Raw genomic sequence first — 13,187 nt, 5'->3', positions numbered from 1 at the left:
GTCCTGCCCAAAAAGATCAGCCTGTGACAGACACCGAAAAATGGAAAATTTCAGCCTGATGGTTAAAGTTTGACAGAGTTTTAAGTGGCTGAAAGTAGTGTCTTATAATTGGAAATGTCAGGAAACTTTAATAGGTAGTGCTACCAGCCTATAACATTAGGATAATATACATTTCCGTAGGGCAGAAGTTCTCAAACTATGATCTGTGAACCACCAGTGATTCGTGAACTCCATTCAGGTGGTCCGCAAATAGTTCCCTCTAAGGTGCGTGTCTGGTCAACCGCACACAAGACAATGAAGGGCCACCCACCTAATTAGTAGAGCTGCGCAGGCATAGCTCCACAAATTAGGTGCCCGTACCCTGGAGAAGACCCACATATAAGGTGAGGTGGTGGCCTTGGGAGGAATTGGGCGTAGGTGATATGGGGCATGCATTATGAGGCAGTGGGATGAGAAAAGGGAGTGGGGGCAATTTGGGATGTGCAGGGCTGTGGCTACCAGGGAGAGATGGCCCTCCTTCCCAGCCCCAGCTCAGGGGCTGCCACACGGGAGAGAAAGGGCACATCCATCGCATTAGAAAGGTAAGACTACTGATATTAAAATATGAGTTATGTGCTTTTATTTGTAGAACAAAAAAATCGTTTATTATTAAGGTTTTTTTTAATATAGTGCTTTTATCCAAATCGCTTTACAATAGTTAGCTAACGGTACAAACAACATTTGGAAAGATCATTAAGTGGTCCACTGAGACCCTCAGCAATTTTCAAGTGGTTGAAAAAAAGTTTGAGAACCACTGTCTTAGGGGAACCCCTGTGGATGCTGGGTCATCTTGTAACTTCTTTTTATTATGGTATTGCCAATACTGCATCTAAAACAGCTCCGTTTTCCTGCTCCACAGTAATGTTGAGGAATTATGGTCCTTCCAAAATGACAATAGAAGCTCTCTATGGTCCCAAAACACTTATTTGTATGACTGAAGTTATGCTTGGATTTCCATATATGCGCTATCACAGTTTTCTCTCAAGAATAGCCCTTACCCAGGACTAGAGTTTTTCCCCCCTTACTCTGAATAGTATAATTTATCAGATAAAGTTGTTCATATTCATTCTAGTGTGATCTGAACCATTTTACTGGGGGCAGTCTTCTATAGCATTTATTTTTTGTGGGCGGAGGAGGGCCGGGACTAAGAAGTTTAGTAGGTTCCAATTTCCTTGCCTGTTGAGGATTCTGAGTGAGATGAGAGTCAGCATCTGAGAGACTATTCTGCTTGTGGCTGAACAGTTGTTGAACATCAAAGCAACTGATATTTTTTCTTGTCAGCTCTTTCCTGGTTGGTGAAGTATTAACTGCTTCCAGTTAAGACATTTCTTCATCAAGATGAGGAAAAAAGAAATTATACCATCCCTGGAAAATAATTATCCCTCTTTAATAATAAGTACAGTATGTGCAAATTATGGGCCAAATCTTGAAAGGATATGGAAATCTCCATCTTCTTTGATATTAAGGGTAGTTGTAGGTGAATAAGAACTGTCCACAGTTGACCCTGTGCATTCTCTTATTAAACTTCTTTATTTGAAAGTTATTTTTATTACCAGTGGAACATGACTTGTAATATATCAGAAATAAAACTAAATATTTGCAGATTTTAAACAGACATCCTCCTTTTGGAAACCAAATAAAAGAATCTGTGCTATACCTGCCAAAATATGAACTTGACATTGAACAGGTAACTTCTTCCATGTGCTTTACTGGATAATGATTTTTATGATTGTTTTTGCTTTAGAATTCTGCTAACATAGTAAAAATAAAATATTTCAACATAATATTACAATATTAAATGTCTGCGTCCCCCATCAGGAAAATGAAACCAGTCATGCCCCCCTTCAGCCTTGCCATGTGTTGTTAAAGGCCTGCCCATTTAATTTAAACATATTCTGTGTTCCTAAGAGTGTTCTTTGTGAGCTCTATATGGGCACACTCCACATTTTAGGAAATATTGTCATAAGAAATGTTCCTGAAACATACGTTCATTCAAAGACTTCTTAAGTCAGTTGTCTACATTCTACACAAAATATCTGATCTTTCTTTTCTTGTTTCTTGTGTTTGTCAACAATCTTTTTATGTTAAAAGATGTGAAAGGAGACAGTTCACCTATTGATCTAGCTCTTTTGAATATGTAAATCTGACAGCTCTCTTCCATCTTAAATATCAAACATGAGGCAAAAAGAGGTCAATAAGAGTTTTTTCTGTTTTTCGATGTCAGATTCAGGAACATACAGAAACAATAGCTGATTAGAATCAAATAATTGATAACATGCATATCAAAGGAGGCATGATCTAATGCTTTGGGTGGGAGACAGGAAATCCTGAGTTCTGATACTCACTCCCTCTCTGGCATTGGGCAAGTCACTTAACCAGTCTGCCTCGTCTTTCTTATCTTCAAAATGTGGATAATAACACTTAATTGCCTCATAGCATTGTTAAGACAGTTGAAGTTTGTACTTTAAAGATGAAAAACTCGATATAAGTTTAAAGTGTTAGACTATTACTATAATAATGATCAATTCAGTTTTATTCTGTCATTTTGTAGATTAGCACAAGTGCTTGAATAACGTATTGGTAATTCTTAAATCCTTTTCAGAAGGAAAAGTTAACAATGATAAATGCTGTACAAAGATCGGCCTGCATTATTAAATTTTTTTTCCTATAAAATTGAAGCAAGAAGTATCTAGTTTTCTTGCTTCATCTCCAGATATATTTACATATGAATTAATGAGAGAAAAGGAGGATTTTTCTTGTCTTATTCTGTATTCTTTCCTGTGAAGCTAGTTCATATTTATTTTGATACATATATTTGTGTGTGATACATTTTTGTTTATGCCAACAATAGAGGATCAGAATTTAATGTATTAACCTCTTTCAGCCAAGATTTATTGTGATTCTATTTTAATTTATGTAATCCAAATTAGACCCATAATAGCTGATATCATTAACTGAAAAAAACACCAAGACCATCTCAAATCAGCATTTGAAATAGCATTATATTGTTTATGAAAAATATACATACATGTAAAATACACTTCGTTTTTACCATAAGTTTCTCCAAAGCAATTATTTCCTATATCTTCCATAAGAATTCTTCAAAATGATGGGCACAGTTCATTTCTCTAGAATTTGGTGATCACATTTCTGGCTTCCGTTAACCACTGATTAATCATTTAAATGGTATAATTAGTACCCAGCAATTAAATTTAATAAAGGGATATAGAAGCTTTGATTGTTAGATTACCAACCTGTGCCAGACTGAACTATGCGTGACCTGAAGAAGAACCCTATATAAGCTTGAAAGCTTGTCTCACTCACCAACAGAAGTGGGTCCAATAAAAAATATTACCTCATGGCCCTTTTCTCCAACATAGAACCAGCAGTTGTGACTGTAAGTCATTATAATAGGAAGGTTCTTTAGGGGGTTGTGAGAAAGAAGTTGATGGTCTCAGTCTAGTTTGTAGTGAAAAAAATTCACTCTCAAAACTGCCATGATTAGCACTCATCATTGCAGTCTTAACATTAGAAAAAGAATGGAGACCGAACTATCTTCACTCACCTAAAGTAATCTCCTTCTAAATCAGACAGATGCACATTGGAATGAGGGAACAGGGCAGTGTTGAGAGAGCTTGCCTCGTTGCTGTCCATAATGAACTTGTTATGTGGGTGAACAGAATAATAGTTGATTCACTCGCATCACCAGTCTGACATATTTTGAAAATATTGGGATTACAGTAACTCCTCACTTAAAGTCATCCCGGTTAACCTTGTTACGTTGCTGATCAATTAGACAACGTGCTTGTTTAAAGTTGTGCAATGCTCTCTTATAATGTCGTTTGGCAGCCGCCTGCTTTGTCCACTGTTTGCAGGAAGTGCAGCCCATTGCAGCTAGCTGATAGGAGGGCTTTGAACCATGGTGGACTGGCAGCCCCCATCAGCTTCCCATTGCCCTAAATTCCCTGTGCAGCAGCCACCCAGCAGGCTGTCAATTGCTGGCAGTTCAGCTGTCCCTCCCCCCACTGCCATGTGCTGCTCCTGCCCTCTGCCTTGGAGCTGCTCCCCAGAGCCTCCTGCTTGCTGGGTGGGGGAGTGGGGAAGGAGGGCTAATGTCAGGGTGTTCCCCTCTCCCCTGCTTCTGCACCCCGCTTATCCCACCTCCTTAGAGCGGGGCGGGGGGAACACGACAAGAGCTTAGGACTGAGGGAGCTTGCTCGCTGCAAGGGCTGTCTCAACTTGCTGATCTGCTTAAAAAGGCAGTGTACTTACAGTGGAGTCAGCATACTTAAAAGGGCAATGCGCATCTCTCTCTCTCACACAGGGTATGTGTGTCTGTCTGCCATGCTGCACCACGTCAACCAAGCTTCACAATCATCATCCATGTGTACCAATATTAAATTGTTTGTTTGAAACTTATACTCTCTCTGTGTGTGTATGTATGTGTATATATATAGTCTTTTGTCTGGTGAAAATTTTTTTCCTGGAACCTAACCCTCCTATTTACATTGATTCTTATGGGGAAATTGGATTCACTTAACATCATTTCACTTAAAGTCGCATGTTTCAGGAACATAACTACAACGTTAAGCGAGGAGTTACTGTACTTAATAAAGTTCTAGTAAAACAGGTATTTTACAAATAACACATGTCTAGAAAGCACCTGGTTTAAAGACTATAACACATCTTGAAATGCTAGTATAAACAGGGCATGAATCATTATTTCTGGTGTTTGAACTCCAGCAATGGATACACAATGAACATTCATATCTTTCTTTGGATTTACTAGTAAACAGACTGTTCCACTGGAAGTCACTGGTTTGCATCCCTCATAGAATCAGGTTTCTATTTTCCTTGGCAATGAACAGAAGGGGTTTTTCTGTGCTGTAACTTTCATCTTTGGCTAGAAGTGCAGAGTATCTTAGAACAGTCATTCAAACTTAGAATCTCAGCAATGAAATCAGGATGATAGCCCTTTCTGTTGTGTGGACAAAACAAATGTGTGTTCTGTTGAAATTGCACCTGTCCATATTGAGCCTTTGTGCGTGGTGTACAAATTCATGAAAAGGCGTGTGGCTTACTCTGAAGTGTTTTTACTGGTTATATCGTTTTATGTATGATTTATTTTCCTAGCTTGCAAAATACAGCAATACGGTGGCTGAAATCTTAGTGACCATCATATTAACAAACTTTGAACAGCTTCAGATTAAGAGAACTGCACCAGACTTTCACTATGTAACCTTGATCATAGGAGATGCTGATAATCAAGTGGTTTTTAAACAGAAAATTATGTAAGTGTGGTCAGTCATGTTATTTACATCTTTAGGAATGCCATTTTGTATTATTTCCATCAAGAGTCAAATAACATTTGGTGTAACATTTTGTTATATTAATGGGACTAACCAAATCTCTGTTATTTTAGTGGAAGTTCTGCTGCAAATGGATTCCCTAAGCATGATTCTCTGTTGCTTTGTGCACTGTGTAAAATGGGTATAAAGTGCTTCTTGATTTCGTAGCATTTTACAGTTACTTTGCACTGGTGTAAATGGCTAAACAAGGCACAGTGCAGTAGTCAGTCCCCGTGCATATATCATGCCATTCTAAGTATCTCTGCAATTGTTATCAATTTTATTGATTATATTGAAGCCAAAAGCATCCAGTTTTAATATAAATATACAAAATTTACATTAAGTAATGCTAATGGAAAGGAAACTTTTGAATTGTTACTCATGAAAATTAGGTACTGAATTATTTACATAGGCAGCACTTGCCTACCTTCCCTACACAGGTTTTTTTTCACCTGGTGGAGGAATTAGACACTCTCTCTCCAGTTGGATGTGCTGTACTTGAAGGGAATAGGAAACAAAGAGTAAAATAAATCTTTTCCAACTAGAAGACCTGCACTTGGGTCCTGATCAAGTCCTCACAAAGAGGAAGGCTTGCTCTTTGCACCTTGCAAAACTGGAATCTCATCTTCTGGACCCTGGCTATCTTACGGCTGCAGGCCCTGAGGGCACATCCTATTGAGAATATTTTTAAGCGACTCTCTCATCAGTTAGATCACCTGAATCAAAACTGCTGCATGGTCTTTTCTAGATTTCCATACTGCTAGATAACAAATAATGTGACTTTTTTAAATAAAATGTTTACCATTATCTTACTGTCTATTGTGTATACTTAATATCATTATATTATTATATGTTGCAGGGATTCTGTCTTGCTGAAAAATGGAAATTGGACTAAAAAAATTGAAGTGAAAAGAGCTCTTAAATCTGAGGAACTTAGCATAAATTTAATTAGCTCTGAATATGGTAGGTTTATTGATATGATTAGCATTTTAAAATATACTTTTAAAGATGTTGAATAAATAGTGAAACCAGTTTCCTTTATACCAAACCAAAAATTTAATAAAATTGAATTAATTTTAAAATAATATTCTATTCATTGTTTTATTGTATGGCATACTACACTAAAAGCATTAATTATGAGATTTTTCTAATGTAACTGTTTCATCTAAGTGTCCTGTACATTACCAGTCATCTCTCTTTGCTCCCTAGGATTTAACCCGAGCCCTTCTTCCCAAAACTCTTTAGAAGATGACTCCAAAACACTTCACCCGATCCATCCCCGAAGTTTTCCAATCTCCTCTCTGTCAGTTCTGAGCCACATACCAATTCATCACATCAGATTTGCCTGATTTAACATTGATTCTCTTAATGTCAAATCCCTCCTAGTCTTTAACCTTGTTTAGATTGTTCTTTTGTCCAAAGCTGTAAATATTAAGAGCATTTAACATCAAAAGTACTATCAGCACTTAGTTGTACTTCTTGTGTAACTGCAAATAGTGCTACTAATGTTCCCTAACAGCAGCTTGCAATGCTAAGGAGGTGAAAATTGTTCAGAATTGGATAGAGATATGCCCAAGACACAGTCCCACTTCCTAAAACGAATACATACATACATGTTAAAGTGAACAGTGTACACTGTACAGATTAGCTAAATGATTCTTTTAGGAACCATAACTTTAAATTTCCTGAATTTTTTTGTTTAAATCTCAACCATAACATTAAATGCAAAATACTATATTACTAAAATGGTAAATTATGAAAACATGCTGTATAACACTGTTCATTATAAAATTGGAAGTACAGTAAATGGTAATTGAAATTTTTTTTTATATTTACATAAACGTTTTCGTGGATCATTTCTAAAAGTTGGGGTGGATATTCAGCAAAACTATACAGCCTTTTACTTAGGACCAAAAAGGTTTGGAAATGAAGTGGTTTTACAAAGAAAATTAGAAGCTGAGTCTTCACCTGTGTATCATGCCTCTTCAATAAGATCAGCAGCAGCGAGAAAGGATACAGGTAATTAATAATACTCTAGAGTCTCACATCCTGCACCTGTTCAGATCAATGGAAGTTTGGTCAGTTACTTCAATATGAGTAGGACTGGGCCCCATATTTTTTCATCTTTCCTCACTTTTGAGTAAAATGTTGTTTTAATACACACTAGATCCTATTAAGGAATTTAGTGTACTATGGCTTTGAATCTGGTATAGATAATTAGGACTATTTCCATCAAGTCCCAACAAGGGCATAGAGTGTTGCTCCGTTGGCTCAACAGGTAGTGCAATACATTTCCATAGGGAACTGAATTTGAGAAAGAAGTTGGACATCTAGTACCTCATGCCTTTAGAGTTTTAGAGTGTTGTTAAGGTGATACTTACAGCTTTTAGTGGGGTCACTTATTGCTTTGCTACGAAAACAATTTTAGCAACCCAAAGGAGAAGTCTCTCTGGCAAACATGTAGCAATTGACTTTTTTGACCCAAAAGTTGTTTGGAGGTGAACAAAAATCTAGTGCCATGGATGACTTTGTTCCTTTTTCTCCCTGAGAAACCCTCAACAAAATCAGTGAAATAGAAAAACATCAGCATTTCTTCTTCTTATATTACCTCAGGAGGTGCCTGTAACCGAGAGATCACCTACATGAAACTTGGGAACAGAGAATGCAGCCATCACTGTAAAAATAAAGATATATGTGGACATGACTGCTGTGAGTTTCATGAAAACTCATTATTTCTAACATCTAAATTCAAAGGATCTAATTCCCTCATTTACACAAGTGTAAATTAGGATTTTGTTGATATTAATGGTGACATTGCTGTAAAAAGAGTACAAAGCAAGAGAATCATGCTTAAAATGTCAATATAATGCAATCTAAAATGTAAAAATTAATAAATAACTGCAATATAATTATTCTGTAGCTAATACAATGAAGAGTAATATTTTACAGAATTTGATAGCAATGTCAAGCTTTTCATATTTTTGTATGAAAACAAATGCATCAAAATTTGTCTTTTATAAAACATCAAAGATGAAATCTTAGCCTCGTTAAAGTCAAAATTCCTATTGACTCAAATGGGGCCTGTATTTTACCCCTTAAATTTAATCTGAAGAATCTTCAATTCCTTTTCTTAGGTAAAATTGGAGTTTCACAGAAATCTGAGTTAAAGAGAGATTCAAAGTTTTCTTCATACCTAGCTGATTTAAGGAACAGAAACTCAGTTTCATCAGTTGCCCCAGTAAAACGGTTAAAGGTTTGTTTTAACATACACGCTCCTGAAAAAAAAATTATTTAATCTTGTTTATTGAATATATAAGTATTGGTAGATTGAAGGCATTTTATTAATCACATATAGACACGTATAGACAAATGTGTCCCATTGCTGTGAAATATGAAATAGCAAAGGAGCACAAAAAGGATGGGAAAGGCCCAGTAATCTTGGAAGGGTGTAGCTGCTGAGTGGTATGCTTCCTATGAGCCCATGGAAGCCTTTCTCTGCAAACACTGCCTGGTTTGTACTCTGTAGGGTTAGGAAAGTATGGTGGACTGAGTAGCAGGCATAGCTGGAAGCCACCAATCTGTGACAACCTAGGGAAATACTACCTGAAATTATAAGTAAAAATTAATACTGGTGTTCTGAGAGAATTGTGCTGTCAGAGGAGGTTTTAAGAGTAACATTCATTTTAGATTCTTAGACTCCATAGAGTTTCAAGGCTAAGCACTTTGCCCCCTGGATGTGCCTGCAAACCCCTCTTCCCTATGGAGAGAATGTGGCATCTGAGTTTTTGCAATGCTTATTTCCCCCTCCCTGCTGGTTTTTCTGCAGTGGAGGATGATTTGGCCCATAGATAACAGTGAAAGAAATGTGATTAACAGTCTGGGCTTGCTGAGATACTTGCATTACTCCAAGATCTCACTGGCTAAATTGAATAATGTGCGTAATGAAACTTTTTTAAAAATCTACCATCAGATAGCCGTACATTTTGTGCATTCTATAAATATGAATAATAACTTTCTTCCTGTAGTGGCTTCCTTATTCTTTGGAAAGTGCAAGTGCTGTGATCCAGACTATTAAAATACAATAGTAGACTAATCATCTGTAATAATCTTTTTTTAGATGCAGATACAGTTAAATAAATCTCAAAATGTGGATCTGAAACAATTTGTTTTTACACCGAAATCTTTGTTGCCAGCATTGCCGAGGTACTATATTATTGCTATAAGTATAATAGAATTTAAAACCTGCTCAGTTAAAATTCTCTCATTGGCATAAGCAGTGAAGACCTGTTTTCTGAATCAAATTATTTTTAAAATACAACTTTCTTGTGACTCTGTTTTACTGATTTGTATGAAGGTCTGACTATGCACAGTCTTCTGCCTCAGCTTCACGAGAACACTGGAATAATGTTAATATCCTTGGTAGACCTCAGAACCAGCTGCAATCAGAGAGTTATGAAAAGAGTAGTAAGTTATTACTAATGTATGAGATTTCCTATGATTTTTTTCATTGTTTTTGAGTTAAATGTTCCTTGCAAAATTAAACCTGTTGAAATCACTACAGCAACAGCCATAGTTGCAGGGAACTGCATATTTAGGGCAATACAATATGCTCTGTCAAGGCAAGGAACTTGCTTTGACATTGGCTTTTCTTCTAAAATCAATTAAACTTGCAAGCAGAGCTCTCAGCCAATAAATGTCCCTTAAAGGAAAACTGTAGTGGTTAGTTCTAATACCATAGGCCTAAATCTGTACAGACTTATTGCTGAGTTTGATGCTTATGACTGTGCTTATTCCCATTGATGCCAATTATAATGTATCAGATAGTTTATCTCCTTCTGCTTTCCGCACACCTTTCCCATCATCAGTGGAGTATCTGAGTGAAAAGTGAGCTTTATGCTTTGCATTGTTTGCTGGATTGGGCCTTTAAAACAGGTATATTAACATTTAGTAAAACCTCCCACTCTATCTATATTAAAAACTGAAGTTTTATTTTAATAAGGTTAAAGGTTCTAATTTCTCCATAAATCTGAGTGTATCTTAATAATCAATGAAACTTTACTGATGCTTCCCATCACTGTTGATGAAGGTCCCAATCCTACCACATAAGTTATTTTCACTTACATACACTGCGTATCTCGTGCTTTCCATTTCTAACACATGCCAATTTACAGTATACAATTGTGTTCTATTTCCAGTGTTCAAAAGATGGCAAAATAAGTAGAAAATACTGCTAACATGAAACTGCTGCCACATCTGCTCATGCTCATTTCTCCTACACAAGCAGTGAAAGGAAATGGAAACCCTTCCATTCTGCACAGTACTCTCAAATAATGTTTTAGTTCATCTATCTTAACATATTTTAGTTAAATGCTTTTAAAATTAATTGTTTAAAATGTGTTTGTCTGCTGTGACAATGTGTTCTTGGGGAGTTGAATTTATAGGAGAGGGAGACAGTGAGTAAGACTAAATAGAGTGAATAAAGAGCAAGTGAATGGGGGAAGGTGAAGGGACTGGGCTCATCAGTGTTAAACTTGCATTCCACCAGACCATAATTTTCACACTGGAAAAAAAATTAAATCAGAAGTGACTTGAAATATTCTTTATAAGGGTCCTTGCTGGAATTTGGAGTGAAGGTGACTTTTTTTAAAATAATGTTGAGAAAAAGTGTGTAGCTAACATAGTTTGCTTTTTTTTATGGGTTGAACAAATAATCTTAAGCATGCAATCCAGAGTTTTACACCTGTATTATAATTGCATTACAGATTTCTCTTGGGAACATTCTATGACTGTAAGTGAGAAGAGCCATCAGATGATGACGTCAAAGAAAAATCTTAAAGAATCTTTAATGCATAATTTTACTAATGCAGATAAAAGCAGCTCTTGGTTTTCAGAGGCTTTGAATGTGAACTTTGAATTGGGAGATGAAGTTTGGGATGATTTTGATGATGGCAAATTAATACATGCTAGCAGCTTTCTCACTGGTGTGGAGAGTAGAGAAGATTTAGGTAATATTTTTTTGGTGTAACCTATTGTTTATGATTGTCACTGTATATACCAAATGGACAGTGTACTAGATAATCTTCTTCAAATTAACTCTTTGCCGCCTTTTTGTTAAAAGTAATTGATTATGATCTAAAGTATAATTTAACTTAAAATCTGTGGGTAACTTAATTGACCATTTGATTTAGAATTGTAGTTTAAAGACAGATTTTTCATTCAAGATTATTGCAGCCTAAATACCAAAGATGATTTTCTACTGAACCTTCATTCACAGTCTTAGAAGTTGGGTATTTGTTAAAATGATGTGCAGTAAATAGTTAATGTTTTCACTTCAATTGTCACCAATTTGGTACAATTAATTGTAGGCCTTACCAACAAATTATAGACTCAACACCTGCTAGCCTTCTGAATCATCAGAGACTTAAGAGGTTTTAAGATCAACAGATTTTGTCTTTTTCCAGCAGGCAAGTTCTACTGTCTAAATGCTGTGAAATTACTTTGCAACTGCCAAACATTGCTCCCTTCCTGTGGCCTGAATTACAGACACCGTATCCACCCTTTTCCCATACGTTATATCATAATCAGATTAATGGATCTGATTTCATGTGTATTATTCGTTATTTCACAATCACAGTCTGAAGCAGGTTCTTTCTGACTGAGTCCATAACCAATCTCTCTCACAAAGATAGATGACTGGAAGAGCCATCCACAGTATTAGATTAGAATACAAATTGGGAGAATTGAAAGTGTCCTTTCTTCCCCGTGTCTCCATGTAAATATTCACATTTTAGTCCCATTTCTAGAAGGTACAGAGCACCTTCAAATCTCAATGAAGTAAATGTAATTTGCAGAATTGGGCCTACTCACCAGGGCCTGGGTAGAATAGTTTTATCAAGGTGCATGCTTCAAGTTGGAAAAAGAATGGTTCCTGAGAATCAGGAATTGTTTTGGCCTTCCTGCTTTCTATGTTTCAATAAGCGGTATGGTTTTGAAGATAAAATAAACCTTTGCTAAATTGCATATTGAATTACACGTTCATTGTTCTCACAAGTGAATGTAACCATATTAAAATAAATGACCTTGCATGTATTTCCTTCTGTTCTTCTGCAGCTATATATGTGCTTAAAATCAATAGAAAAGATATCTAAGGAAACAAGTGTATTAAAAGTCTCCAAATTATGAAAGTCAAATGATAGATCAATTCAGAATTATTGTGATAATTTTGTAAATATGTGAATTTGTTGGGTTTTTTATTTATGCTGCAGTGTTGATAAATGTGAACTTTAAAATTAATCGTCTTAATGGCATCAGAACAAAATGGGAGTTTTAGAGTAACAAATGTTAAGTTAAACTCTTAGAATAGGTTGCATCTACACCGACAAATATGACCCTTAATTCACCCCTGGTGGTAGCAATGGCAGGAGCTGTAGCACAGATAGGGCTCAAGCAGGCTAAGCTGTTTTCACCCCCATTTTGTCTATCCCCACTCTGAGCAGAGTTGAACAATACAATGGTAAAAAAACCTGTCTAAATTAGTTTCTTCTTTGAATGGTGGTCCTTATATGTATTCCACATGTGGGTACACAGGTGCTTCATGCACCTGAGACCAGAGATTTCTAGCAAATAATGTCTGTTGGACCACACCTGTGCAGTTGTTCTCATGTTCCATACCGAAGGTATAAGGGGTGATTTGAACTAACACTTCTCCAGTTCCTTCTTACTGCAGCATGGCCTGAGTCAGAATCCTCTGTCTCCAAAGAGTATTGTCTACCTATCTATAAACATCTTGAACATAGTTTT

At 36.3% G+C, this 13,187-nt stretch overlaps 2 protein-coding genes across 2 annotated transcripts in view; both read left to right on the top strand.

The window, feature by feature from the left end:
* Positions 1 to 6,430, top strand: part of LOC116820512 (putative ATP-dependent DNA helicase HFM1) — an 83,627-nt gene extending 77,197 nt beyond the window's left edge. Inside the window, exons 26-28 of the mRNA XM_075067786.1 lie at positions 1,643 to 1,726; positions 5,173 to 5,330; positions 6,247 to 6,430. Of these exons, the coding sequence (XP_074923887.1) occupies positions 1,643 to 1,726; positions 5,173 to 5,330; positions 6,247 to 6,406 (402 nt within the window). The 3' untranslated portion in view covers positions 6,407 to 6,430. The remainder of the gene's footprint in view (positions 1 to 1,642; positions 1,727 to 5,172; positions 5,331 to 6,246) is intronic.
* Positions 6,431 to 7,132: 702 nt separating this feature from the next.
* Positions 7,133 to 12,717, top strand: LOC142047154 (putative ATP-dependent DNA helicase HFM1). Its single transcript, XM_075068269.1, has 7 exons — positions 7,133 to 7,196; positions 8,001 to 8,096; positions 8,522 to 8,640; positions 9,505 to 9,590; positions 9,742 to 9,851; positions 11,150 to 11,392; positions 12,653 to 12,717. Exons 1-7 carry the CDS (start codon positions 7,133 to 7,135, stop codon positions 12,715 to 12,717), a joined length of 783 nt encoding a protein of 260 aa, XP_074924370.1.
* Positions 12,718 to 13,187: the final 470 nt, after the last annotated feature.

This window comes from Chelonoidis abingdonii, chromosome 7 (assembly GCF_003597395.2).
Source record: "Chelonoidis abingdonii isolate Lonesome George chromosome 7, CheloAbing_2.0, whole genome shotgun sequence".
Taxonomy (NCBI): domain Eukaryota; kingdom Metazoa; phylum Chordata; order Testudines; family Testudinidae; genus Chelonoidis; species Chelonoidis abingdonii.
This window is presented reverse-complemented; position numbering and strand designations above follow the sequence as displayed.

Excerpts from the sequence above, each read along its gene's own strand:
- LOC142047154 (XM_075068269.1), top strand. The coding sequence starts at position 7,133 with ATGGTAAATTATGAAAACATGCTGTATAACACTGTTCATTATAAAATT. Across the intron at positions 8,641-9,504 it reads CCCCAGTAAAACGGTTAAAG|ATGCAGATACAGTTAAATAA; the intron begins GTTTGTTTTAAC and ends ATCTTTTTTTAG. Across the intron at positions 11,393-12,652 it reads GGAGAGTAGAGAAGATTTAG|TGTTGATAAATGTGAACTTT; the intron begins GTAATATTTTTT and ends TTTATGCTGCAG.